Raw genomic sequence first — 10,834 nt, forward strand, 5'->3', positions numbered from 1 at the left:
GCTTTTACTTGCGCTTTAATATTTGTTTTGGGACATGAATGCATTATAGTTAACAATGGGTATTCCAGGGTGTGTTCGGAACCCCGACCGATCTTGGCGCGAGTTCCAACAGCTAACATGTAAGCAGACTCGGCAAAGCAATTGGAAATGCCGATCGAATCGCTCTGTCCAGACTTGCAGTCAGACACCTGGAAGTCTCTAAACGACCTATCCGAATTGCTGTTGATATTTCAATCTGGTTATTCCAGCTACAAGCCGGCCGAGGCGGGCAAAATCCAGAATTACGAACGCTCTTCTTTCGATTAGTACGACTCCTTGCTTTGCCGATTCACCCCCTCTTCGTCTACGATGGAAAACAGAAGCCGCCCTTCAAGCGGGGTAAAGCAACGACCGGTCGAAGCTATGGTTCTGCGCCGATAATCAATCTCTCCAAGATTTTGATCGATCTGTTCAAGTTTCCGCGGCACGATGCGCCGGGAGAAGCAGAGGCTGAATGTGCAAGGTTACAACAAGCGGGGGTTGTGGATGCAGTCATGAGCAATGATGTTGACACATTGATGTTTGGGTCAGGTCTTACAGTAATGAACTTTTCAAAAGAAGGTTCAACCGGCACGTCGGCTGCAACTCATATTGATTGTTATACTACCAAAACACAGCTTGACGTGGAGGCAAACGTTAAATTAACCCGGGCGGGCATGGTTCTATTTGCGATGTTAAGTGGTGGTGATTATCTGCCATCTGGTGTCACAAAATGCGGTCCTGGTCTTGCTGGAGAGATTGCAAAGGCTGGATTCGGTGAAGATCTTTTTGAAATAATATATTCCAACGAAGATGAGGTGGAAGCCAAACTCGCGGAATGGAGGGAGCGGCTTCAATATGAACTCGATGAGAATGAAAGCGGTTATTTTCAGTCCAAGCACAAGGCTGTCCGGATCCCAGATACGTTTCCTGATCGTCAGATCTTATCATTTTATGCGAAGCCGATTGTCTCGACTGAACGAGAAATTGAGAAACTGCGCCAACGACTTGTGGAAGCTTGGGATCATGAGATTAACGCCCTTGAGCTTCGGAATTTTGTCTCAAACTACTTTGATTGGAAGTACCGCTCTGGAGCGAGGAAGTTGATACGGAACCTGGCAGAACCGTTGATTTTGACCAGACTCAGACTGGCTCGGTCTCCTATTGCCACGTTCGGCTATGGGTCTTACGTTCCAAATGCAGACTTGCCTGTGTTGCAGAGGATATACCGCAGTCGAATGCATTTCAGTACCGGCTGTATTCCTCAAGTGCAAGTGGAAATGATTCCTGCTGATGTTGTAGGCTTGGATCTAGATGCGGAAGAGCCCAATCCTCCACCAGAGTTGTCTCAGCTTACAGAAGCAAGCTTGCAGCCAGCGGAAGATGAGGATGATGCAGGCAGTGAAACCGTTCCGCCTGAAGAACAGGCACCGAAATTCAATGCACCCAAAAACCCATATAATCCGTTCGAGCCGGAAAAGATATGGGTATTTGAGACTGTGGCAAAGATGGGAATTCCTGACGTGGTAGACCGTTGGCAGAAGCAGGAAGCAGAGAAAAAGGCGCCTAAGAAGACAGCGCCCAAGAAAACTACGGCTAGGAAGAAGAAGGTTATTGATCCGAGCATGAAGCCCGGAGGAATCCTTCGTTACGCAACAGTCACAAAACCGGGCAGCGATATGAACAGTGTCAAGAAGGCTCACATCCTAGATGCTGCAGGTTTATCGTCGTCATCACCACAACAACCCTCAAGCCAAAGCACCTACAGCAGTCAATATAGCGTGATGTCTGATACGGGGATCTTTTCAAGTCAATCTCCGCGACAAAGCCAAAAATCAATGAAGTTATCTGGCCTAGCTATGGATGAGCTTGCCAGTCAATTTGCTACAACTTGCAGCATAGGAGATGGATACATTGATGTGCGAGACTCATACTTCAGACATCCTCCCTCTATTCGTGGATTTGATTCAGATAGTTTTGATTTCGATACTGAGCTTGAAGGTTCTGTTCCATTCTCTCCATTACATTCGCCATCGCCGACGAGATTCAAGATTAGTTACACGGCTGCTGGCAGCCTTTCGCCTCTCGCGACAGAAGCTACACGAGTTAATCCTCCAACTTCAACTGTGTCACCTACGCCAAAACTTCGGCGCTCAAACAGAATCAAGGCACAGCAATCCAATTGCGAAGAGTCATTAGAGACGGCATTTGACTCGCTCCGTGTATCTCCTGCAGTCAAGAGTCCAGAATTTGAGATACATGATGATATGCAAAGGTTGAGAAAATCTAGACCAAAGGCAACAGTCAAGTCAAAAGAACCGCTTCCTGCGCCATCGCCAAAAGTTCCCGAAGCCCAGCTCAATGATGATCTTAATCCGCGTGTCCATAAAAATCAGAAAGATACGCCAAAAGCAAAGAAGATCGACGAAGTCATCGATCTCGAAATCGTTGACCCGGCACCAGCCAAAGTTGAGGTGAAAGAGCACTATCAAAGTCAATCTCAGCCTCCCAAGGCTCTTACTGAACTAATACGAACCCATAAAGGGTTCTGGACCGTTGAACTTTGCGAACAGGATGAAGCTAGCCCTACAAATAGCGAGCCACAACAAGAACAAGAAGAAGACATTGAAAAAGGGAAGGACAAAAAGAAGAGAATTGCACGTGTCAGCGTCTTGGATATGAGGTGATTATTTTACTTTTTGCAAACACTCGTACCTTTGGTTTATTTGTTCAGCAAGCATTTCTGGGCGTACACGGTATCTTTAGGGAGTTTTCGTTCGATGGTTTGGGCATATACATCCATAGATGTACGCTTTCGTATATATAGATAGATGCACGACTTAATGACATGATGATTCATTCAAATTTAAGCTGGACTTCAAGGGAAATAAATGTAGCACGGGTCAAAAAGCGCAGAAATATGTCTTGGAGCAAAACAGGTAGTATCATCGTACCAGTGGTTTCTTTGTTCTCAATAGCAGCAGAGACAACAATAGTCGAGATGCAAGCGTGGCGAAATTATTTATCAAGCAAAGAAAATCGACCGATTTCTTGAGCCCATATCACACCTTGGTAGACATGTAGGTAGCAAGTTTCAATTGCTGAATTTCTGGTGTTTAGGTAAGATTGATGGAAATTGAAAGTTGGATTCATGTGGAGAGGAAAGTCATTCATCATGTGCACTACATACAAATATATCTACCAAGTGTAATTACAAAAGTGTACACGCCCAGATCAAATCAACCAAAGAATTTGAGAAATCCCCATAACCCTAACCCACTCAAAACGGGTATGGTGAGATTATCGTCCCAACCGAAAAGATCAACGAATTCACTTCCAGCGGCAACAATGCCAGAAACAGCGCTCATAACACCAAGCGCCAAGGGGCCTGTGATGATACTGCTTTGATCACCATTGCTAGCCCAACCAATTAGGTTCCTGATCGACTCTGGGAAGTAGTTGAGTCGACCGGTGAACATGAAAGCATCTTCGGGGTCGTTGGGGAATGCTCCAACGCTAGGGACAAATGTGCCCCAGAAAAAGAGTGCAGTAGCTACACCAGTAAAGAAAGCGGCGACTGTGCCTGCGAGACTCTTCCCTGGGCGTAGTTTGATGGTGTATTTACCATACAGACGACCAAAAGTGGATGCAGCGGTGTCGCACCAGCTCAATAATAAAACTCCCATAACGCCAACGTCCTTGGGGAATGCGCGCAGTACAATAAATGCACCTAAAAGATACCAAATAACACCATTATAACCTTTGACTTCGGACTCGCGCATGAGCGCGCCCAACGAACGAATGTAGAAGCGGTTAACGCGCTCATATCGATGTCGGAGCAGATCGGTGGCAGCGATAGGAACGAGGGCAGAAAGAAGCCACGGCGTAATTTCAAATGTTTGAGTACCACGTCGATAGAACGCTAAAGCCACAAAACCTATAGAGACATGTAGAAGTTTGCGTGGTATTTCATGCTTGTGGATAAAAGTGCGGTAATTCTGATGTAAAGGTATGAGTCCTAGTGGTGACGGCGACCTCGACAAATCTCGCCAGCGGTCTTGTAGGTTTGTGTAGGGAGATAGATAGCCATTTGAAGAAGATGATGGTTTTCCGTTGTTTCCGACTAAAGGCTGCGATTTCACTACTGGCGACGTTGCCGATTTGGGTGTCTTCTTCGTCGAACCGCGCCTTCTAGCGGTTCCTGCAGCTCCAGACCGTGAAGACGGATTCCGCGGACCAGACTGCGATTGATGTTCAGAGTCATTATTTGAGTCTTCCTCGGGGATAGACTGAGTGTCATTATTCAAACGCTGGCGGCGGGCTGCGGAGCGCGTCACAGGAGCAAAGTATCCATCTCTTTGTTCTGAGGCGTCTGACGGAGTAGGCGACGGCGAGATGACTCGAGGCGTAGCCGGTACAGCCTGTGGAGAAGACATCTCCACCGCGTCTGGGAGGAGAAGCGGCAGAGCCGGAAGGGCGATGACTCCGTTGGTCGCGCGATGCAGAAGTCGGGATAGAGAGCGAGGATGGTAGCGGTCGGTTGATGATGACTTTGCGAATAAGACAGAGAGGAGAGTCGGGGCGGGAGTTAGGGACTGAATATTGGCGGTTTGTCTTGGTTGTTGTTATTGATGGAGTCGAGAATATCAAGATCGCTCAGCTGATAAGCTGGGATAAACGTTGATATAAGAAAAGTCAGGCGAGCACCGTAAAGCACCAGCTCATGACATTCGCCCTGGAACCAGCCACAAGAACTAGGGAGGAGATTCCCAGGAATGAGTTAAACTACAACTGAAGTTGAAGTCTCGTGAGGACAATTAGAATTTCTTCTGGACAAATCGTGCCTAAATCACATGCAAGGCCGATCTTCCGGCAGTTCCAGATCACGTGATGCTCTTTCGATTTCAGCGTTGGGTCCACGGGGATCAAGAGTATGAAGGAGTCAGTATATGTTTCAGGTGTTCCGAACGGTTTGTTCCAACCTAGATCTGAGTTGCTGGGTCGTAACGATGTGATCGACGGTAACTACCTGTAGTTATCAGGGCTGTTAAGATGCCGAGACAGCGATGGATTGATTTTTTTATCTTATCAGCACCCTAGACCAATCCAGCCAATTAGAGACGACCTTCTCGACGGCAGAAAAATACCGCCCGAGATAATTTTCGACATGCGACACCGAACAACATCCACTCATTCTCCCTCATCCTGGTGATCATTGCAGAAGAAAACTTTGTGTGGCCTCAAAATGGCACCTAAATCGCGAGGGTCAGCCGGCAGGTTATGGGAAAATCTCGATCCACCACTGTCAGAATGGATTCTCGAAGCAATGTCGACAATGGGTTTCGCCCGCATGACCCCAGTACAAGCATCTGCTATTCCACTCTTTATGAGCCATAAAGATGTGGTGGTAGAAGCTGTGACAGGTAGTGGAAAGACCTTGTCTTTTTTGATACCAATTGTGGAAAAATTGCTGCGGTTGGATGAGCCCATTAAGAAACATCATATTGGGTCTATCATTGTTGCTCCAACGAGGTAAGTACATTACACTACGTCGCAATGTTATTTCAGATCTAACGCGCTCTATGATAGAGAATTGGCGTCTCAAATCTATAATGTTCTCCTATCCCTCTTGGAGTTCCATGGCCCCTCCGCATCCGTTATCAAACCAGCCGATGAGACAGAGGAAGGCGTCAAAAAATACCCATCTTCGACACTAAAAGTCATCCCACAACTTCTCCTAGGCGGCACGACAACACCTGCCGAAGATTTGAGCCAATTTTTGAAAAGGTCGCCAAATGTCCTTGTTGGAACACCCGGCAGACTGCTCGAGCTTCTTTCGTCACCACACGTACACTGCCCTCAATCCTCATTCGAAATGCTGGTATTTGATGAAGCCGATCGATTGTTGGATCTTGGTTTCAAGGATGATATTTCGAAAATACTTGGGAGACTTCCGAAACAGAGGCGAACAGGTTTGTTTAGTGCCAGTGTGAGCGAGGCTCTGGATCAGATCATTCGAGTAGGCTTGCGGAACCCTGTCAAGATTGCAGTGAAAGTGCGCGGGGCATCTGGAGTGGAAGAGAAGCGTACTCCTGCTAGGTACATTCATACCCTGTGGGAATTATGTCTCAAATTGCTAACTGGATTAATAGTTTACAAATGACATATCTTGTCACACCTCCTACACACAAACTTCCCGCCGTCAAAAACATCCTCGACGTATTGGAACCTCGGCCACAAAAGACTATTTTATATTTCTCGACATGTGCAGGTGTCGACTACTTCCAATATATAATACCATTAATTCTCGGCAACGAGTTTACCGTCATACCGCTTCATGGGAAACACCCAGCCAATGTGCGGCAAAAGAACTTTACTCGCTTCACCAATTCTGTCACACCTACTGTACTCCTAACCACCGATGTTGCGGCACGTGGATTAGATATCCCATCTGTTGACCTCGTCATTCAGATAGACCCTCCATCCGACCCGAAAGCTTTCATTCACCGCTGCGGACGAGCTGGTAGAGCGGGTCGTCGGGGACTGAGTATCGTACTTCTCTCACCAGGCTGTGAAGAAGATTATGTTCCATTTCTCGAGGTGCGAAAGACGCCAGTTACTTTATATGAAAATCCGGCATTTAAAACCACTGATGAAGATGCCCGCCATGTAACGGAGATAGCCCGAAAGGCAGTACTTTCAGACAGGTCGTACCATGACAAAGCTCAAAAGGCATTTGTCAGCTGGCTTCGAAGCTACAGCAAGCACCAAGCCAGCAGTATCTTCCGTATTGCTGACTTGGATTGGGAGGCATTGGGTCATGCCTGGGGTTTATTAAAATTGCCCAAGATGCCTGAATTAAGGAATTTCAAGGGGGATAAGTTTCTCGGTGTGACACTTGACTGGGATAATTATGCATATGCGGATAAGCAGAGAGAAAAACATCGTCTGGAAGCTCTAAAGGAATACGAAGCATCGAAATTAGATGAAAATTCCAAGAAGCGACCTGCGGGTGAAAGTGTACCATGGAGCCAGAACCTCGAGAAGAGGAAAGAGAGGGAACAGCGGCGAGAGAGGAAACGAGCACGGCGTGACAGGGAAAGATGGGATAAGATGACCGAAGAAGAGAGACAAAAAGTTCGTGAGACCGAGGCAATGGTTGAAAATTTGCGAAAGGAGGCCGCGAAACGACGAGAGGCTGCCAAGGCAGCGCAAGATATGGAGGCAGATGGGGGCGAAGACGAATTCAAGGGTTTCGATTAAACGATTGAATTTTAATCCCTTTGTTTCTTTAGGACTACCATATTCCTGCTTCTCTTTGATGTCTCTTCTTAGATACCCAATGAATAGAGCTAGTGTACTATTCTTTTGACCAATCTATCTCATCTTCAGCAGACAGCGCAAGCGGAAAGCTATGCCAATCATCGAACCAGTGCTTATTCTTCGGTGGCCACACACGTTGATAAATCTTCAACGCAAAGGGCAATATGTTGGGAATCCCCTTATCCAATCCCAAATCCCAGGATTCTTCACTTGGAAACATATCCTCAGGAATATCAACTAATTCAATTTTAATATCCTCATCTTTCTTCCGAGTCACACGCCGTGCACAACTCAACTTGTGAAGTACCTCGTGGAAACCCCATTTAAGTTCGCGCATATCCCAGCTTAGTTGACCTGCTCCCCTCACTCGCAATTCCAGGAATTCAAGTGGGCATGAGTTTTTTCCGTCTGTATTATTGCCTGATCGTATCGTCTGAAAAATGCTTTTAGCAAGGTCTGGATCCAACGTGGCGTTGATGAAGGCGTCTCGAATATGTCCATTCCGTGGACGGAGCCAATGATGAAAAAATCTACATTCGCAATATTGCTGGTCAAAAGAATTGAAAGAAGCATCGTTGCGGGTCTCAGGAACTTCTTGTCCTTCTGCTTCATCCTCATAGTCATATCCATCTAATAAAAAGATATCTGAGGCGTCGAGTTTGAGGAACAAACGCTTTAGTCGTGGCAATGCGCCGATGGCCTTGTATTTAGATACTTCTAGGGCATCACCGCGAGAGCGACTAATTCTTGTGGAAAGCTCTTCAAGAAATGTGCAGTTTTCGCTGAGGCGATGGAGCGTTTCCAAGGGTATAGTTTCACCCCGACAAGGCAGCAACCAAAGTTTTTGTAAGCGTGGCCCATGATGTTTCAGAATTGATTCGGTGGCCATTTTGGGATGCCAGCTATGTAACTCGAGACTCGAGAGGCGTGGAAGATTGAGTAAAAATGAGCTCGCAGCAGAATAATAGTCGAAGGGATGGTGACGAATCCAATCCGGCCTAAACTGTATGGTCAGTTTGGTAAGTGATCGAAATTGGCAATTTGTCGTCATGTATTCGAGGGCGCTCAATGTTGAATAGGTTATGAGTTTAAAAGTCTTCAAGACCGAAAAATCTGTGGCTTGATTCCATTTCTCGATATCCTCTTTCGTATTTTGCTCGAGTTGATGATGTTTGGTCTCTCTTATTTCGAGATGCTCTAGAAGCCCACGATCCTGCAGCGTAAATCCGGTCCATGGTGGGCTGTAATAACACCAGGAACTTCCAAGTCCCGTAACAACCAGTATCTTCAATTGCTGTGTTAGACCAGAGACAAGATATCTGAGGGCCTTGGGTAGATATACATGCTCCCAAGATGGGGTACTTCCTCTAGTTCTATTTCTATCGGTGCCGTCCAACACTGTTCCGATACCATGTAAAGAAGGTGAACCCAATAATTTGAATTCGTAAGGATCCGTTGGCCCCTGAGGCTCTAGACTCCACAGAGCAAATCGAGTTATGTACAATCTACACTGTGATCGGTGCTTGTGAAGACTGTCCAGAAGGCAAGGCGGGAACTGATAATAACTGTTATAGAAGATGGACTCTAGATTAGGCAGTCGCAGAATGAATTCTGCCAAAGGTTTCCAAATATGGTTCTTCTGGTGTGCTGTGTCTTTATACTTCATTGCGCCTGGTTTCCCAACCAATGATTTCAGGTAGTCATTCTCATACCCTCTATAAGCACTGGGAGGGATCCTGGGTCGTCGCCATTGCTGTTGAGACTGACGCTGGCGCTGTTGTAATCTTACATTTTCATCGTCGTTGGTAACAATCATCAAACGACGGACAGCCCAGAGGGCGCTCAGACTTTGTAGTAGTTGAGAGTAATGCAGTATATCGTCGGCCAACTGCTCTCCATCGTCACACACGAAGAATTTGAGGGATCGGACCTGGAGCAATGGAGTGCAAATAGACAAGAAGATTCTGTTAACGCATGCCAGGTCGATTACATTGTCGGGTTCTATTTGCTCGAGGAGGTCGGAGATAAGTATTAGGAGCTCTCGAGGCAATTGAATCAGAGTCGGCATTGCTCAATGATCCACGGATGCATGTGGTCTGTTCCAGACGTCTTCTAGTCAAGTCAGCTACCCACAAGTCGTAACTTGAGGCGAAGGCGCTGGGCAGACTAGTCCTGCTACCCCGCAGGCAGATGTCAGGTTGGAGGACCCAAAGCAACGCGCATACTAGGTAATTAAGCTCATGGTAAGATTTAGCTAGGAAGCAGGATCACGTGGTATGTGCAGAATAAATGAGGCGATTTTGCTAGTGCGTCAAGCAGCCACAATGTGCATCTTCGCCGGGTTCTGCAGTAAACAACTCAGCTGGCGGTGGTCATGGAAGTTACGGTTCTCATTTTGAGTCTGTCCCTACGAGGGACCAAAGATGACTAGAAATCCAAGAAACCGACATATTGCTGGGTGCCAGGCTGCTGATCCAACTCCCTTCCAAGGTTGGAACGGATTGATTGCATTTAGAGGATGGGAACATTGAAGCAGTCCGACAATGACGTCGGATTATTAATACCGGTATAGGATCAGCCAACGATGACTACTCGCTGATCTCCAACTACTATGATATGATTCATTTGGATCCAGTATCTAACTAATCAATATTTGAGCGCTAGTGAGATGGTACGTACTTTTCGGTAACTGAAGACTCGAAGATGTGGTCTGGCATGTTTCCATATGATCACACCTGGATGTCCCTGATAAATGTACGTATATATACCGACACAGCACAGGCCTGCACGAGGAGGGGAGGCATGTGACCCATCCAATAGCACTTGATATTAGACATAGGATCAATGGCATTGTATGCCTAGTACAGAACTGGAGATCGTATGCATACTAAGTATGTAGATGACTTGTTAAGGTGCGAAGCAATGCATACTCTACAGAGTAGAAGCGAGACTCATTGGAACCACGACGAATTACATGCAAACAGTGCAAACACCAGGCGTCGGAGGCGGTAAGGCCCTCCGAGCCAACCAGAACTGTGCCGCTATTCTGCCGACGTCACTTCCTACCAAACAGAGCAGCGGCGGACAGTCAACTTCCTCATCTCTTTTTTTGTTATCCAAGCTTGTTGTTCTACCATGAAGATACCCTCACCACGCTGCCCTTTTGGCTGTTTGTCCCATACCGTATTGTAACGGGGCAATCTACCAACAAAGAAAAATAGACGCGTTGTTGTTATTATTGTTGTGGCCCGACCACCCAAACAAGACGCCCTCGATATAGGTCAGTTCGTCTGCTTGCGTTTGCTTGCCCTTGTCTCCCTCTTAACTCCGTGAAGCTTGATATCCCCTTGAAGGCTTCCTACCCCAAGCACCCCTCCTCTCGCTCTTCATCTTTTTCTCTTCATTCGTTCATCTCAACTGCTTTTGATTTTTCTTCTTACCAAAAACTTCAAAAATCACTCTTCCCTTCTCCTCTACCTTCATCGCCTCAACT

At 46.6% G+C, this 10,834-nt stretch overlaps 4 protein-coding genes across 4 annotated transcripts; 2 read left to right on the top strand and 2 right to left on the bottom strand.

The window, feature by feature from the left end:
* Window positions 1-55: 55 nt before the first annotated feature.
* Window positions 56-2,705, top strand: EYB26_000412 (uncharacterized protein; the record flags this gene model as incomplete). Its single annotated transcript, XM_054259728.1, has 2 exons — window positions 56-69; window positions 128-2,705. The coding sequence occupies 2 exons, from the start codon at window positions 56-58 to the stop codon at window positions 2,703-2,705; spliced, it is 2,592 nt and encodes an 863-aa protein (XP_054115703.1).
* Window positions 2,706-3,257: 552 nt separating this feature from the next.
* EYB26_000413 (uncharacterized protein) lies at window positions 3,258-4,454 on the bottom strand (the record flags this gene model as incomplete). Its single annotated transcript, XM_054259729.1, has 1 exon — window positions 3,258-4,454. One exon carries the CDS (start codon window positions 4,452-4,454, stop codon window positions 3,258-3,260), a length of 1,197 nt encoding a protein of 398 aa, XP_054115704.1.
* Window positions 4,455-5,263: 809 nt separating this feature from the next.
* On the top strand, window positions 5,264-7,281 carry EYB26_000414 (uncharacterized protein; the record flags this gene model as incomplete). The annotated part of the gene is made up of 3 exons (XM_054259730.1): window positions 5,264-5,550; window positions 5,608-6,117; window positions 6,171-7,281. The coding sequence occupies 3 exons, from the start codon at window positions 5,264-5,266 to the stop codon at window positions 7,279-7,281; spliced, it is 1,908 nt and encodes a 635-aa protein (XP_054115705.1).
* A 97-nt stretch (window positions 7,282-7,378) lies between these two features.
* Window positions 7,379-9,409, bottom strand: EYB26_000415 (uncharacterized protein; the record flags this gene model as incomplete). The annotated part of the gene is made up of 1 exon (XM_054259731.1): window positions 7,379-9,409. One exon carries the CDS (start codon window positions 9,407-9,409, stop codon window positions 7,379-7,381), a length of 2,031 nt encoding a protein of 676 aa, XP_054115706.1.
* Window positions 9,410-10,834: the final 1,425 nt, after the last annotated feature.

This window comes from Talaromyces marneffei, chromosome 1 (assembly GCF_009556855.1).
Source record: "Talaromyces marneffei chromosome 1, complete sequence".
In the NCBI taxonomy this organism is placed as follows: Eukaryota; Fungi; Ascomycota; class Eurotiomycetes; order Eurotiales; family Trichocomaceae; genus Talaromyces; species Talaromyces marneffei.